We start from the raw sequence: 17,466 nt of genomic DNA on the forward strand, positions 1-17,466 counted from the left end.
TATAGATTCAATAATTTGAGCTAAGTAGCTCCATTATTAGTATACGTAAATCCAAATCCAAACTCTGCATAGCCTATATATATATTCAAGTATGCTTCTCTTATGTAGGTTTAAGTTTGGTTTTGCTTTCTCACCTCACTTATCAGACGTATAAGAAGAAAGAAAAAACAGGAACAAGTCTAGAGACGCTTTGAACAAGGCAAATGATAACAATAAATAAGCACACACTTGAAGGCTTAAAAAGCTCTCAAATCCATCTATTACTAATTCCATCTTCTCTTTTCTTTCTTTTGTTACATACATACCAAGACGCATTCAACAATCAGGCTGCGTCTGGTTTTACCCTTATAACTCCTCAAGCAGCTCCAGTTGTCTTTGGCTTTCCAACAGAACATATGATGCTGCGTGTGTGTATCAGCACACTGTCCTGCCATAGCATATTGATGCAATGTACAGATTCTTCGCCCACTTGTCCTGAAAAGAAAAATACAACAAACACAGCCCAAATTCTAATGTCAGTATATCGAAACAAAACAAAAGCAAAAAAGATCCAGTCTTTGTTCAAAATTTAAGAAACAAACCTTGACATGAGTACTTGGAAAGGCAGTAGTGCGAAGAGTCTCTTGAGTTTCATCATTCAGTTTACGCTTTGGTATGCTTAAAATAAAAGCTGCTTGATCCGCAGTTGCTGCCATTGATGTTATTCTATACCCACTCTCCCACCTCCTATGTATTCCATCGCTTGGGTACAAAAAGTCAAGCTCCACCACCTTTCAACGCAACATCAGGTAAGCTACCAGACCAGACAACAAGAAAATAAATGTCAGGTAAGGAGAAGGAAACCTACCTGATCAGAGAAGCCAGAGTTCCTCGACATGATCACACCCCAGCGATTACCAGCAGTTGTCATAGACGTTACATGAAAATCTTCTTTCCATTTCTTATTTATCCACTTGTATGGAAACGAGTCGCTGACTTTGTATGACTGCTGAGAATAAGAAGTTCCTTTTGACATAACAACTAACGAGCTCCCGTTATCTGAACCAGCTATCGAACTTATATAGTAGTTCTTGTCCCACTGTTCCATAATCCACTCCTGCGGAAAAACATATAGTGAGTTAACTAATTTGCTACTAATCAGATTGATTCCTATTTGCTTCAACTGATTACCTTGTGCAGGAAGACGGTTGACAATTCATAGACTTGAGAAGTGAATCCAGTTCCAGCATCCATAATGAGTGCCCAGAGATTAACTGATGATGCTACACAGCTAATCAAAAGCCCATCTTCATTACCCTTCTGTACGTGCGAGTCCAGCCTCGAGTCTCCCACATTGTAGTGATATCTACAAAGGAATTTTTTTAAGATTAAAACAGTTTGAGAGGAACTTGACTTAATGAATGAAAAAGTATTCACCTCTGTTTCATGGGACGACGAGAGTTATAGACTGAGATCCACTGAGTAGCAGGACTGCCTATTCTGATTTTCTTCTTCGGCTGTTCATCCTCTTCCAGATTAAGAAGCAATCTTCCTCGTTTTTGCCCAACCTATGCCAAAAGAAGCACTTTCAGAAAAGATTTATATACAAAGTCAAGAAAATAAGCATATGAACTGAGAAGATAGCAACCTTAAGAGCTCCATCAATTCTAATTGGTCTAGATAAAGCAGATGGTTCAATTAAAGTATCAAAAATCGAAATAAGCTTTGCATAGTTGGGCTCCTCGTCAAACTTCATATTAGTAACTGCCTCTAGGAATAGCTTAAACGGTGGTGGACAAAAACAGCACATTAATTCAGCAGATGTTGACATCTTTTTCTTGGAAACAAGAAAGCTCTTGTTATCACCCTGCAAAAAGAAACAGTGAAAAATGAATACACGTAACTAATTACAATGAAGAAGCTGTAAGGTCACGAAAACAGACCTGGTAACCTTGCCATGGCAATCTTCCCTTGAGGAGAAAAATTAAAGTATAAGCCAATGACTCCAGATCATCTCTCCGACTTCCAGTACGACCTAGATGTGCATTAACACTTGCATACCTTATTGTTCCCCTGCATGCAAAACATTATAAACATGTAAAAAATAATAATTTCTATATACATAGGAAAGAACAAAAATACAATAATGACAATACCTGAACACATCAGGTCTTTGATCATATTCAACATGATGGCCTGAGTGCGAATCTTTCCATTTTGATGCTGAAAGAAAGAAAGATTATGTGAACACTAATACAAAAGAGAAGAAACTAGTAAATAATGATTAACGTTGCTCATAAAAGTATATTAGTAAAAAAAACTCACCTAGACCAAGATCAACAAGGTAGAGTTTCTTCTCATCTGCTGTTCCAGGTTGACCGAGTAAAAAGTTTTCAGGCTTCACATCTCCATGGACAAACCTAGTTTGATTTAAGAATATAACATGGCATAAAAATCAGCTCAATTAAGTCATATTAGCCAAGAAGTTAGAAAGAAAATAATTTCACTAACCCTTTCATATGAAATTTCTCAAGAATAGAAATGGACTCAACCGCAATGCAGGCTACCATATTTGGAGACATCCTGCCACATGTCAATGAACATGAGTCATATGAAAAAATCTTGCAAAAGAAAAAGAAAGTGTGGTGCGAGGAGAAGAGTGCTTACGATTGCCCTGAAGAGTTCCAAACATCCCAGAGGCTTGGGCCAAGCATGTCCATGACCTGAAATATTTATTAAAACGTTCCTCAAAACATGATAAACACGGTCAATCTCAAAGTATGTTCAGACTAAAAATACATACAAGAATGTAAAAATCTCCTTGACGACCCTTATGATGTACCGCAGGAACTCCATAGCAACCGTTGAGTGTACTATACAACAAAAGGAGAGAGATAAGATGAAAACAATAAGAGAAACTTGGCATGAAAATTAAGAAAGATTACAGGCAAGTCTTACTTGTACACTTGCCACTCGTAAGGTGGGCCAAAATTGCATCCTTTGCTATTCCGGTGCTCAAATTTCAGAGCCACCTCAATTGCATCTGCACCAATCCTATCGCTGCCACCACTCACTCTTCTACCAACAAAAACTTGACCAAACCCTCCTTTACCGAGCTTCCTCTCAGTCTTATAAACAGGGGAGTTTCCAACTTGTACCTATACAGAAATACAAAATCAAAATCTTTCCTCAAATGAAAAAACAAACTTGGTGAACTGAATGTCATGAGAGATTAGCATGAAAAGTTTTACCCTTTCAGGGACTGGAGCTGAGCTGGGATCTTCTTCAACACCCACTGCCTTATCCGGGCTACCACCTTCCATAGCGACACCCTTATCAGCAGCTACAGGTTCACCTACCACTGGACGAACCTCACAAGGCTCTGCCTCTAAATCTATCAACCTGATGCCTCGTCCTCTACCAGTTGGTCTTGGAGGTGCAGCGGCTTTCGCGGCGTTTCCCCTTCCTCTACCACCACCACCACCTCTTCTCCTTGTTGCAGCTTGAGGAGGAAGCTCAATATTCTCCGCCTGATCAATCACCTGAGGGTTTGGTTGTCTCAATCTACGTGCTCCACTTCTTAACTCTGGCATTCTTACTCCATACAACGCGTAAGAAATCTTCTTCTTTCAGTTAACCCGTTTACAAAACCTGCATAAAGAGAAGATAAGAGTTTAGTTAATCAGAAGGTAAAGAAAACAATATCATTTGCCATGTCCTTCACAATCTACAAGAGAGCACACCAAAGCTACAATCAAACAGAGAAGCAATCAAACTCAAAAAGCAAATGTAAACCAAACTCAGACCATAAAGTTATCATCTTTAGGCTCAAAGAGTATTCAAAATCATCATTTAGTCGCTAAGAAACATCATCAACGAGAGCTGATGATGGTCAATACATCAAAGAGAATCTAACAACATATTGATCAACACAAACCTCTGGTGATTCTTCTCAGCATAACAAAGTAGTCATATTTATATTCAAAATCATCATCATCCAAAAGCTAGATCTTCCAGAAAACAACACAAAGTAACAGACTTTAACGATGAAAACAATCAAAACAACATAACCATCACCATCAAATCAAAAACGAGATGTTGCAAACAGTTTACCAGATGATCGGTTAAAAGGAACGAAAACTTTCAGATCTCTCCTTAGAAATATTTCAGAATGAGAAACGGAAAAGCTCCTCCTCCTCCTCCTCCTCCAAGTACGGCCGATTTAAAAAGGTTAAAACTTTTGTAGCTGTGAAGCACCCCCCAAAGAGAGAGAGAGAGAGATACAACTTTTTAGATAGATTTAGGTTTATTAATAATGAAGATTGAAGATGAGAGGATGTGCAGATTTGGGATACAAGGCTTTCTTTTTTTTTTTTGCTGTCTTGGATTGATCAACTTTTTACAAATTAAATTCTAGCATATATATTTGGTGAAAGATTTTTATTTTATTTTCTTCTATTTTCAAAAAAAAAACTTCATTTTGAATTTAATAAGATATTTGTAGTCATTTTTATATGTTAATGGGTGTTATTATTGCTGTTTACTTCCGTTTTGCTCATATGATTTTAAATTTATTAATATACTAATTCAACACGTTCGTATGTATGCAATGTGACTTGTATCCAATAAAAAAGCACGTGTGAGGCCGTGTCTACCCACATACTTTTTTTTTTTCCCGTCAATATGATTTTATATATTAAAGGATATGGGCCAAGCCCAGAAACATTACAATAAAAGCCCATACTAAAACTAAACCCGATAAACCAACTGGGCCCATAACCTTCCGGCCCAACTTGAGAAACCCTAATCTCCCACCAGGAGAGAGAGCAGCCGCGTCGAATGAACAGCTTTTCCAAAGCAAGGACACGTGTTGCCATCCTCGACGACGAGGGGCACGTGTCACACGGACGACTCATCTCCACCACCTCTCATCTTCGCCGGAGATCCAGCCTTCGGATCTCTCGGCCAAAACGGAGCACCGCAGCTCCGCCAAACCTCACCTCAAACATCTTTGGGCCTCTTAAACCGGAGAGCATCGATCGCCATGGCAAGAGCTCCCCCAACACAGTTCACCGCAACCACCCAAAGAAACAAACGCATGCAACTTGAACCGATTCCACCGGAGAGCCTCACTCCCTCCGGCCATAACACAAACAAACCTAAACCTAAGCGATGAGAAAAAAATAAACTAAAAGGACGAAACCCTAAAGGACTAGGGGACGAGATCCGGCGACGCGAAGCTGTGAAAGCCTTCACCCCCCGGGGACTAGAGCCGACGACGACGGAACTAAGGAATCTTCCCCGCCGCGGATGCAAAGTCCGGCGATGACGGATCTATGAGAGCCTCCGTCTCCCGGAAACCGAAAAACTCAACTTAACTATCCCCTCCTTCCCGCAAACCGCGTCGTGACTCCAGAACCACAACCACGCGGTTGTTGGGTGACCAGAGCTCCGACAGACAGAAATCGGAGGAGAAGAAGAGGAAACAACGACCGGTGATTTATTCTGAAGGAAGAAAAGACTCCGGCGGCGGCACGGACGCTCACGCGCCGACCGACCGCCGGAACCCAAAAATACTCTCTAACTTTCTCTGGAACCACTCTTTCTTTCTTCTTTCTTTTCCTTGGTTTGCCAGACGCGAATGTCTACCCACATACTCTTCAGCCTTTTTTTGCAAAATATATAAAAAATGAATTTGACGATTAGTGTAAAATGTCGTTTAGGCATATTTACAAATTTTTGTAGAATTTACTATTTAGTTCTTTCAACAAAATTATTTTCCCACCGCATGTAATAAAAAAATGTTGGAAAAAAGAGTTAATGTCCTTTCGCTTTCAAGGTTCAACCAAACATTCCATAAAGCACTTCAATGAGAAGGCATATCAATCGTGAAGAAGCAAAGACCAATACTAATATGCATTTTGAACTGCATCTCATTAGTCTTCAACAAAAAGTTCTCAAACTTTGAAACGAAAAAGTAATTAGTTTACTGAGAAGAAAAGTGTAAAAATTGACTTACAAATAGCATTTCGGAAGAGTCTATTTACATATAGTCTCTCCTTTTTTTTTTCCTATACGGACTTCAAGGTATCTGTATTCAAATGTGAACTCGTACAAAGAAAAAGACAAGAACATCAAATCATTACCATCCTCCTTCTTGACTCTCGTCTTTGGGGGTTTGGAAATCAAAGTAAACGTAGGCTCCTTGTTCATACTCATCAGTTGCAATCTTTGGCTCTTTATGTCTTTGAAACCAAGTGTTGGAACTTTCTGTGGTATCTCCATGACTGTGTTTCTTCAGCTCTTTTGCAGCTAGATACGAGTTCTAACCATACCCAAGAAAAAAACAAAGAATAAAAGAACAGCACTAAACCGACAAAATAAACGATGGAGCGTTGAGTCTTTGGTTACCTGCTGATAATAAAATGCAAAGAACAAAGTATCCGTTCCATAAGCAACGCTGCCTAAACGTTCCCAGAACAAAGGGTTGTTTACGATTGGCGCTTGTGTTTGTGGAAATGTTTGAGGTGTGATTGCTGGGTTCCTCTGTTCAAAGTCATAGAAGAGATATCAGATATAAAGCCAAAGAGAATTCAGAAGAATGGTGTACCGGTGTATAGGTTCTGGGACGTTCTGAATCTTTGGGTTGAGGAAGTCTATAGTAAGCAGCTTCAAGCATCTGGAGATTGTGCAACTGATCATGCATTGGCCCTAAAGCTGAAGGGTCACCAACGGCTCCTAATTCGGAGTGACGTCTACGTCAAATGACACCGAGGCTACTTGAAGGTTAGCTGGGTTGTATGGGTTGTCCAGGAGAGAAATCAGGACCGTCCCTAGTCACCTGTACTGTATCCAACATGTAGCTGGGCATTCCCGACTGTAGATACAACAAAAAGACCAAAGTAGGTAGGATAAGAGGCCAGCTTGGTTAAACAAATTACAGCTATTATTGCTCCGTGTCTCCATTATAGACCACATTCACTATTAAACTTCATATGTGAAGTTTAGTGAAGGAATGACAAAGAAAAACACTCAACAACACCAACAAAGACATAATAAGTTAAAACTTTTCGTTCAAAGGTATCTGAGAATGAAAGCGTATATCAAGGAGATACTAACGAGTAATAAAATGTGAGTACAGATAAGGGTTACCGAGGTATCAAATCGACCTTTAGAATCATCCTCATTTGGATGTTAAATCATCAGGTAAGTTTTGCTGCAGCTGATCATCATTTCTCGCATGATCTACATCTGTGCACACATCAAGAACAGGTCTCTTACTTCGCTATATACTTTCAGAAGTCGAAACCAAAAAGAGCGCCCAACCTATGATTTAATTAACTCCAAAATTTGCAGAACTCTATCGCTAAGTGTTTAGCTTCACAAAAAAAATGATTATAGTAAAAAAATGTAAATCCTAGATCGTTTTTATGCTTATAATCGAATAATATACATCTTAGATTGTATTTTTTACCACAGACGTTAGTTGTTAAACACAGAAACTGTCCACAATGACACTCTAAACCACTGAGGTGTCCTAAACGGTGGTTTTTTTTTACCTGTAACATAAGGCTGCTGACCCAATTGTTGAGTCATGGCATTTGATTGCTGCTGTAAGGAGGCAGACTCATGACATTAAAACCTGGTGCTTGTATCCCCAAGCTACCCTGAGGAGAGATGGCAGAGCTCTGCAAGACAGATTAGAGTTTAGAAAATATAATATCTTATTATGATGGAATGTTTTGGGTACTATTAATCATGTGATTACTCCATAATTTTTTAACAATCGTTCCCAAGACCTTGTAAGTACACAACATTCAAACAAAATAAAATATGGTACCTGCTCTAAGAGAGGATTTTGCTGTTGTGAAGAAAACTGCTTCTCGTTTCCTCCGGATAGAGAAGGCATGCCTAACAAACCACAAATAAGCACTAACCAAAGTCATTGGATGCAAAGCCCCAGGAAAATATCTCACAGAGACCTTACATTAGAGTGTAAACCCTATTCTACACAGAGTTACACATAAAAGTACTCTGATGTTTTTTTTCTGAAGTACGTTCCAGAATAGGCGAAAAGCTAACAAATAAAGCCATTATATTGCTCAGACTACCAACTTAAAGATAGTGCAAATGTCCCACGGATCCTTGGGTTATATTTAAAACACTCACCGTTTCATTCCGACTCTGAAAGTGATCCACTGCGAACCAGATACAACAGACGGTGAAAAGGCTCTACCGATACTAGCCGCAACTTCACTAGGGTTGATATCAGAGGTAGTTCCATCGTTACCCTTCGCAGTTGGTGGCAACACCATTTTGCTCAGTGGAGAAGTTGGAGGTTGGACGTTGCTCTCAACTCCCATTATATTTCTCTTTGCAACTTCAGCTGCTGAAGTAACACAAATGCGAGCTCCATTAGCTGGAATTGGAGACGGAGGCTGGCTTGGTTGGGGCTAATTGGGGATGCTAACTCTACCAATGCCCCTCAAGGGAGCATCAGCAACAGATGAAGGTGGTTTAGGGGAAGGCAAGGCTGTTGCATCTTCTTCCTTGGCAGACACTGGAGACAAACTTCCCATACTTTCTGCGGAAGTTTGAACAGGAATAGAAGTTGATATGGTAACTGGTGCATTTAAAACATTGCTGACGGGCACATTCAAACTTGGACGTCCTCCAACGGGTGTTGATGGTGCTGAGTGAAGGCTTGCACTATTCTTTTGAGGAGGAGCTTTTGGTGGTGTCTCAGAATTGCTCTCCGGTAAAGTCGTATCCTCTGTCTTCTCTTGAGAAGTACTCTGATGATGTGTTGGCAAACTTATGCTCCGAAACAAAGCCAAAATCAAGTAACATAAACAAACAAAAAAAATTCGACAAAGGGATATAGGAATATTTACCCGAACAGAGCCAACATAAACAATCTGGGCGGCCTAGTCTTTTCTTTTTTCACAGAAACTCCTTCCAATTCAGCTTCAAAGCTATCAATCTGTGACTCGAGTTCACTCACCTAACAAAATACAAGAAAATGAAAGGTGAATCGCTAGCTACAGCAATGATTTAACCAAAAGAACCTCACTACCTAGTTTCCCTTGCATATAAACAATAATTAGCCTAGGTGTTTCACAAACACCATTAACATAAATTCTCCTTGACGTTCTGTTAAAAGAAGGGGGATCGAGAATCAACAAATAAGCATGAAGGCGGCAAAGCAACTTACCACGTTGTTCAACCAAGCTCTTGTCTCTGACTTTGCTTTCTCTTTTGGGTCCTATTGAACACAAAGCAGACACAATCAGTAGCCAGACTACTAAAAAGAGGTTTACGCACTATGTAAATCGACCAAAACGTGGAGAAATGCTTAGAGTTTTAGGTTGCTGAGTCGCTGACCCAATCCTTCCTTAGAGAAAGCTTTTGTCTTAGTCTCTTTCTCACAGATCTTAAACTCTCCATTTCTCGCTTAATGAGCTTCCAACCGTCAACCAGGGACTGCTCATATGATGCACTGATCTAAATCAAAGGACAGACATTCTTCTCAGTGGAGTCTACAACAAATAGGTAATAAGATTCCTTCACAACAGAACAACATAGCAGGTATATAATGCTAATAACAGAGATGGAGCTACTCCTTTCAGCTATATGAAACCAAATAAAACTCGCTAGAGGGCAACTAAGAGTACGACAAGCAAAACCACCGCCTCAAACGAATTAAAAATCAAATCTTTTCTTCAATTTGCTAGGCAAGCTTTACTTATACGATGTAAAGATGACGACTTTGATTGAAATCATCACCATGTACTTTAGACCAGAGATTAAACTAAACCTAAACACAGCCATGGATCAAATTCTTCCTTAACACTGCTTCAGCAAACTCAATTCAACAGTAATGTGGATGAAAGGCTACACATTTGAATTCGAAGCTTATGTACTACTATAGATGATCATTGTGGGGGGCTGCTACCTTCTTGAACCTTCTTCAGCACCCGATCTATCTCGCCTTGTAGCTTCCGACTCGCTCCCATTAGTACTGTCCAACCAGAGAAGAGACTCCGATAATTTTTTGTTTAGCTCGGAAGGTTTCGCTGACAGTGTTTGGTTTTTTTTGCAATTATCTCACAATATGCATTTATCTCATACAAACCGCACTTATATCATACCACAACCACAGTATCTAATCCTAATCCTGAAAACAAAAGTGAAAATGAAATGTGTTGTTGTGGGGCTGAGATTTTTAACCGAACCGGAAATTTTGGTTTTCGGTTAGTTTGATTCGGTAACAAAAAAAAAAATTAATTTTCGGTTTGGTAGTCGATTTGTTCGGTTTTCTATAAAATTTGGTTTTCAGTTCGGTAATCATCTTTCAAACAGTACCAATATTACATGAAATGTTGAACCGAACTAATCAAAATCCGAATCGAATTAACCGAAATAACTAAACTAACCAAAATTTGAACTGAAAATTTTCAAATTTATTTAATTTAAACCAAAAATTTAACCGAACTAACCGCAAAACCAAAAATTGCGGTAAAATTTTTTGAGACCAAATTACCCGAGAACCAAACACCGAATATTTTTTCGGTATCAATTCGGCGAAATTTTACGGGACCAAACTATCCCAAAAAGCAAACTAGCCGAATCCGTGGGCCTATGTTGTTGTGTGGAGTGATTGTTCTCTTAACATCGAAATCGTACAAATATATGAAATTATATTCGAATTAGTGATATAACAAATCAGCTGTAAAATACAACCTTGTGAGAAACTGCAACAAGTGTGTAGAAAATCGGATCTACGAATATAACCGCTTTGGACCGGTTAAGAAAATAACATTTCTAAATGGTACGAGGTTTGGATCGTGCAAGGAAGGCGAAGCTGTGGAGGTAGAAAGCCATTGGCTAATGCATGACTGCATGTGACCGTCAAATCTCTTTGTCCAACAAATTACGCTTTTTAGTTATATTATTTTGATTGAGTAGGATGTATTATTAGTGTTGTCGCATCACTAGTTGATTTAATTATAATGTTATATATTCGTGATATAAAGAAATTATGTGTTTGATCAAAAAAGAAAATACAGAAATTTTTACGTTAGTCACCAATATTTTGCTTTGTAATAATATCGTATGTACATAAATCCAGTTTCATATGTGAAAGGTTGAATATTAGGTTAAAGAAAATATTTATGTTTTGTAGAAAGTCACACTTGGTTTCCATCGTTTTGAATTTAAGTGATGACAGAAAATATAACTAATACAAAAGTTTAAATCACAATCATCAAGCAAATTCGAAAGAGGGATAAACAAAAAAAATCTCATTCCATCGTTTTGAATTTAGGTGATGACAGAAAACAAAACTAATACAAATTTTTAAATCACAATCATCAAGCAAATTCGAAAAAGGGATAAACAAAAAATATCATTCTATGTATATATCTTCCGGAAGACAATGATTGTAGTTATATATGGTTTGATGCAAATATTATTTCAGAAATTGAAAGAAAAGGAAAGAAAAAAAATAAAGAGACAGTAGAAAAGAAGCGATAGAGAAATCATCATCTAGAAACCGAAAAAGGGGAAAACAAAAAAAAGAACGGTTAGCTTTGCTGCAAGTTTCGATCTAAAAGCTTCGCTTTAAATGGAAAGTCCTGATATCATGCGCATTGAGATATTGCATACATTCATGCTTTTTCCTTTCTCCCAAAATTACTATTCATTCATTTGTAAATCCATTTCTCATAATATGATACAAAAAGAATATCATAAGTGGGATATATATGAACCAGTGATCTGCCAATAATCAAATTTGCAGATATATATCCCACTTAATCCCTTTGGGAAAAAAAAAACTTATGGAAGTGGAGAAATGAAGGATCTGGTATATATAAATAAATTATTATCTGTGTGAAAGAAAAAAAAAAGAAATTATTCTCTATTGTGGCGGAAGTATCTTTTTTACATAGTCTAGTTGTAAGCAACTATAAGCTCATAGAAAAAAAAAACTATAAGCTTATACAACCAAAAAAAATTATGCTATGATTTAGGTTTGAGACCAAATTCAAAAAAAATAATTAATGAGATTCATGTCCTCAATTTGAGGTGGAAGAGACTCACACGCTTTTTCCAAACAATCATAGTAGTACATTGAACCAAAGACATCATTTATATATGTATGGTTAATCGAGTTTTTATATATTTTTAGTCATTTGGGTAATCTCTACGTACGTATGTAGGGTTGAAACTTTTTAAGAGCATTAAGGGTATAGAAAAACAATACATACTAAAGACAAGAAGAATCTATAAATCACGGAAATATGAAAGGTATGTATGCATGGCATGATCTTTATATTTACAGTCGCTACATGTTCAAGGTTTTCTAAAATTTACTAATATGTTGTTTCTTTGGTGCTTTCCAAATTGGCGTAGCTTCTTTTAAAACACCTGTCTTTGTCGTTTGTATATATAATAATATCAAAGAATTCAATTCTAAGAATATTATAGTACATTCAACCAAAGAACAGATCTGCTGCCAAATCTTAAACACAGATCTGTAGCCATATCTTATTCCATGTAAAGACAAGCTTTGTGCTTCAGGACCCAAGAAAAATTTCCTTAAGATACCATATATATATTTATATATTAAGAAAAAGAAAGAACTGTATTTATGGTACTAACGGATGCAATCACAACTCACAAGTGGTGAACAAATTAAATGATATGAAACGTACGAAAAACTCAGTTATAAAAGAAGTTAGTAAGAAAACGTAATGTGATTGATGTAATAACGAAGTTCCTTAAGACATAAGACTTAGGGATCTGGAATTATATTTTCACAAGAAACCCATCATTAATCACTGTTCATAGTTGAAATGTTTATTTATATATATACTAAATGAGATTATAAATAAGCAGTATAATCTACATTATTGGGCATATGAACGGCCAATATGTTGCCCAGATTCGGGGAACATTCACATGGTTCATGAGCTGTGTTTTTCTCATCTCTCTGAGTTTATTCAGGCTCCATCAATCTACAATTTTTTTTTCTTTTCTTTTTCTTCTCAAATATGCTAGAACGTATATCGCAAATCTCAGCAATTAAAACTCTATGAGAAACTATATATATGAAGATTTCTTATAAGTATGATACAATGTACAGGGAGATATATCCACCTATGCAGTAAAATCCCAAATGATCACAATCCCGTTTCGCCCACACTATTAAACTAATTAAACAATCAACTAAATAAAGATCACTGAAGCAAAATAACTAGGATTAATCCCCCTAGTAAATCCTATATGTATATGTATTAATTACATGACTTAAAACCAACAAATATACTCTTTCATCACACTTAAATAATAAAATAACCATAACTAAAATGAATCAGTAGTCCCATAAGACCCCCCTCAGGTCACATAAATCTTCATATGACTTGCTACCATTCACCATTCCCGTCATACTCATCTCTTGCTTCATTACCGGACCCGAAGATACCTCAATGGTCGTGGTAGCGTTCACATCTGAGCTCAGACAGGTTTCTTGAGATACACTAACAAGCGACGGCTCCATCTTTATCATCTCCTTATTGTTGTTGTATGTAGAACCGGAACCAGAAGCAGAACCATAACCCTGGTGGTTAAATATTGATTGGTAATTAGAGTTGAAGTGATGGGGTTGGATTGGTGACGAGATGTTATAGGTTGGAGGGTTGATAGGTTTGAAGTTGTGTTGGTCGTGTTGACCCATGAAACTCGGATCCATGAGAGAAGGAAGAGATGAGAAGTCTAGGAGATGATCAATGTTCTCTAGAGAATCCATTCTTGTGAGATTTTCAATGGGCATTCTTGTCATTTGTGGGGTTGTAGTGGAAGGATTGTTCTTGTGAAAAACCCTACACACGACCCACTCGTCCTGTAATCAAGATCACAAGCAAACAAAAATATTAGTTTTGATTTTGAGTACTAATAATTAAACTAGATTTTCATCATTTTGGAATCTATTTTTCAAAAACAAAATTTGAGAATATGATTGTTAGTTTTATATATACTTACCCTTGCGGATTTGGGGAGATTGTGATGAGAATATTTGCCATCAAGACGATATTCATGCATGACCCAATTAGTCTTTTCACCTCGTGGAGCTCTTCCTCTATAAAACACAAGTGTTTTCTTCATCCCAACGAGACAACCTTTGCCTTTGAAGATCTCCTTATCCTTCCCGGTCGCTTTCCAATACCCGGACTCGGTCGCACGGTTCGTCCTCATCCCGGTCGGGTATTTCCTGTCCCTTTGACAGAAGAAGTAAAACTCTTTCTCCCCCATCTTTGCTCTCTCTGTACACACCAAAAAAAATCAAGAAGTCTTTCATTTTACTTAAAACGGTTTTGAATTATTTTTGGAAAATTGGATAAAAACAAGCTAGTCCCGTGTTGAAATATGATTCAAGAATAGGTAAACTTATTCAAGAAGCTAGCCTTTTTGTGTTTATGTGTGAACACTCTTGAAATGGTCAAAGAAGAATTGAAATTTGTGTACGTTTGGTAATTGAAAATTTTCTTGAATGCTATACTTACTCGGCAAATCCCAGGGCTCACACTTGTTGAGATCTGCTTCACCCATGGCCACAGCCGTGAATCGGCTGTCTAAAACCTTTTCTTTGAGGTAGAATGTTATGATCTCCTCGTCTGTTGGATGAAACCTGAATCCAGGTGGTAAATCCACAAGCTCTTCACCTCCATGATTCAACACCACGCCTTCTTCAACAACAACCGCCATGACTATAAAACAGTACTGTATCTATATAGATATGTGTGTATCTATATCTGTCTCTTTTGTTTTTTTAGTTTAAAGATTGGAACAAAAGTAAAAGAGAAAGAACTCAGAGATTTTCTTGAAAGAGAAAAAGAGATGGGATGCTTATTTAGAGAGAAAGAGAGACACAAGAAGGTGATGAAGAAAGAAAAATGATTTGAGAAAGCTAGCTGGAGAATCTTTTGGGCAGTTAAAGGTAGAAAAAATAAAAGTATTGAAAGAGTGGAAAATGGCTTTATATAGAGGAAATAGTGGATATTTGCAATTAAATAAAAATAAAATATTATTGTTTGTTTCTTCATTTTTTTCCTTCTTTTTGGTGATTTTGAAAGATACGTAGGCTCCAAGCAACTTCCTGAATTGTTGAACAAGCTTCACATAGACAACAATTAGGTTTATTAATTGACATTTTATAAAATTTATAGTTATTAATCTTGGTCATTATTTATTGCCCAGATCAGTCGTTGATAATACATTTGACAAACTTGGAGATTTTTCTTAAAATGATATCTTGTGTTTTTAGATTTGATTTAAAACAGTCTTTATAATTAACTTATTTAGCTAAAAATAAACCAAGTAATGTTTTTGTTCAAACAGTTTATATGATTTTACATATATATAATTAATTATTTTCTTAATTATAGGTTTATTGTTGTTATGCATATGGATTAGCTGGTTTTGTAAAAAGAACAAACTGTTGGAAAGAACGCTTGTGAAGTTAATTGATGTTAAACAGAAAAACGTGTGGAAAATAAATTCACTAAAACTGGTTATAAGTTATACCTTTTTTATGTTTGGACCCTTGATTGAAGAATGTATTTATTTAATTTGATTAATAAGATCCTACAGATCATAGCCCTCAGCAAAAAGTCGAGAAATTAATACGGATTCTTATACACAACTTTAAGATAATAAATAACGGTCATATGTGTGATTAAAGTTTATTTTGTTTCTGTGTATATAAAAAGTATTTATAGTTAATTGAATATTATTGACTTGTTTAACACTGCTTCATCTACTTCAAAACTCTGTGGCCTTTTCTATGGTGTTTGTTTAAGCCTTTCTAGTGAAGCCGAAGAAAGACTATATATAATTAATCAATTAATTATTAGCAATGTGCTCTAATATGATTTCCAGTTCTATTTAATCTAAAGTCTAATCTATATGAAAGTTAAAATTTTCATTTACATAATCATAACAAGAATGCACGAAGTCGTTAACTATTTTAGAATAATATTTGTAATTATTTATATTATGTATCTTATCCATAATATTATGTTTACACTAAAATTATAATATCAGAGTTTTGTATATCAAAATATATTATGTAAATGGTAAAACAAAAAGCGAAATACAAACCGGATGATGGATTTTTTAATTGATGCTTATAGTTTGTGAAATATATTGATCGAAAAACTAAGGTACATGTTATTAGTTTTTTTTTTTAAATAGTGCTGTTCAGTTAATGTAAACATATAATTTTAATACGTTTGAAATAAACCAAAACCCTTTAAAGAATATTGTTCATAGTTTTCATAACCTTTTGTAAAATTTGGTGAAAATATTAAGTCGCCAAGTTGCTGACTAGAAATCATTTATAAGAGGAACATCCAACCACGAAGTTGAGATTTGCATTTTGCAAACTCGATAGAATATATGGCTTTAAATCCAAAGAGATCAAAATCAATGATTGAATATAATGGACTCTTTTAGAACTATAATTACGCCATCATATATACCGACTCAGGAGAAAGCATTTATTAGGTCATGTATACGTATCATCAAAATACAGTTGCGAGGTTGTGTTTATTTCGTATGATTTCTTTTGTAATATATATACCCAGAATTGTTCCCGCCAATTCAAATACAGTCAATACGAAAATAGTAAGTTGATTAATTAATTTACGAGTTGTGTATTAAACTTAATGCGCATACATTTGATTTGATTAATGTCTTAAATACGTTGGTATATATATACTCTGTTTGGATGAGTTTGGGCCATCGAAACCTGCCTCAGTAAATATGGCTTCGTCACAACTTGTGTCATCTAGAGTTTTCATTAACATTGAACATAAACGATTACAAAGCTGGACGATCGAAGAAAGGTAAATCCCCGGAAACTGAGGTGCAGAATACACGCATTATCCAGAAGCAAAGCCCTAGACTAGGGAAGAAGAGAAAATTACACAAACAATCCGATACAACACAAAGCATAAGAGATTAAAATCCAAACAGAAAAAGACAAGAAGAAGCTTACTCTTAAAAAAGACACAAATCAACCAAGAGCAGAGACCAAACTGTTTTTTTTTTTTTTATCAAAAGACCAAACTGTTTTTTAAGTTTGCTAAAACAGGAAAATAAATAATCATTTATTTTTGCTTATGATAATGAGTAGATCTGTTAGGTCGTTTTCTTGTGATCTTCGAGAAATTCGTACCTCAAACTAGATTAACTGTAAAATTGTCTTTACTGAAAGTGTGAATGTTTCGATGATTATCTCATTGATCACAAGAGTGTATTTATACAAGTGTTCATGTCTATCGATATCTACCGTATCTTAACTACGTAAAGATATGCATGAGAATATAGTTTCGAAAATCTCTCTCCATACATCGTAATTCATCTTGTCTAGATTCAGTACGATAGGAATGTACCCACGAATCTGACTGATGCGAAATGGTTTGT

The 17,466-nt window shown here is 36.3% G+C and overlaps 2 protein-coding genes and 1 pseudogene across 2 annotated transcripts; all 3 read right to left on the bottom strand.

The window, feature by feature from the left end:
* Window positions 1-166: 166 nt before the first annotated feature.
* LOC106432518 (casein kinase 1-like protein HD16) lies at window positions 167-4,366 on the bottom strand. Its single transcript, XM_013873361.3, has 15 exons — window positions 4,093-4,366; window positions 3,231-3,630; window positions 2,938-3,137; window positions 2,783-2,852; window positions 2,647-2,702; window positions 2,491-2,562; window positions 2,305-2,399; window positions 2,136-2,202; window positions 1,923-2,052; window positions 1,628-1,846; window positions 1,417-1,547; window positions 1,171-1,345; window positions 848-1,096; window positions 582-770; window positions 167-474 (listed from the first exon to the last, which is right to left on the bottom strand). The coding sequence occupies exons 2-15, from the start codon at window positions 3,570-3,572 to the stop codon at window positions 415-417; spliced, it is 2,055 nt and encodes a 684-aa protein (XP_013728815.1). The 5' UTR covers window positions 3,573-3,630; window positions 4,093-4,366; the 3' UTR covers window positions 167-414.
* Window positions 4,367-5,894: 1,528 nt separating this feature from the next.
* LOC111202250 lies at window positions 5,895-10,340 on the bottom strand (annotated as a pseudogene).
* Window positions 10,341-13,224: 2,884 nt separating this feature from the next.
* Window positions 13,225-14,985, bottom strand: LOC106431437 (NAC domain-containing protein 87). Its single transcript, XM_013872240.3, has 3 exons — window positions 14,544-14,985; window positions 14,023-14,303; window positions 13,225-13,882 (listed from the first exon to the last, which is right to left on the bottom strand). The coding sequence occupies exons 1-3, from the start codon at window positions 14,743-14,745 to the stop codon at window positions 13,355-13,357; spliced, it is 1,011 nt and encodes a 336-aa protein (XP_013727694.2). The 5' UTR covers window positions 14,746-14,985; the 3' UTR covers window positions 13,225-13,354.
* Between the last annotated feature and the right edge of the window lie 2,481 nt (window positions 14,986-17,466).

The sequence above is a fragment of the Brassica napus genome, chromosome A2, assembly GCF_020379485.1.
Source record: "Brassica napus cultivar Da-Ae chromosome A2, Da-Ae, whole genome shotgun sequence".
NCBI classification, from domain to species: domain Eukaryota; kingdom Viridiplantae; phylum Streptophyta; class Magnoliopsida; order Brassicales; family Brassicaceae; genus Brassica; species Brassica napus.

Bases quoted from the DNA above. Each gene is read 5' to 3' on its own strand.
- LOC106432518 (XM_013873361.3), bottom strand. From the start codon at position 3,572: ATGCCAGAGTTAAGAAGTGGAGCACGTAGATTGAGACAACCAAACCCT. The intron at 2,203-2,304 runs GTGAGTTTTTTT...TCTTTCTTTCAG, and splicing joins CCTTGTTGATCTTGGTCTAG to CATCAAAATGGAAAGATTCG. The intron at 475-581 runs GTTTGTTTCTTA...TTTTCTTTTCAG, and splicing joins TTCCAAGTACTCATGTCAAG to GACAAGTGGGCGAAGAATCT.
- LOC106431437 (XM_013872240.3), bottom strand. From the start codon at position 14,745: ATGGCGGTTGTTGTTGAAGAAGGCGTGGTGTTGAATCATGGAGGTGAA. The intron at 14,304-14,543 runs GTAAGTATAGCA...TGGTGTGTACAG, and splicing joins TGAGCCCTGGGATTTGCCGA to AGAGAGCAAAGATGGGGGAG. The intron at 13,883-14,022 runs GTAAGTATATAT...TCTTGATTACAG, and splicing joins ATCTCCCCAAATCCGCAAGG to GACGAGTGGGTCGTGTGTAG.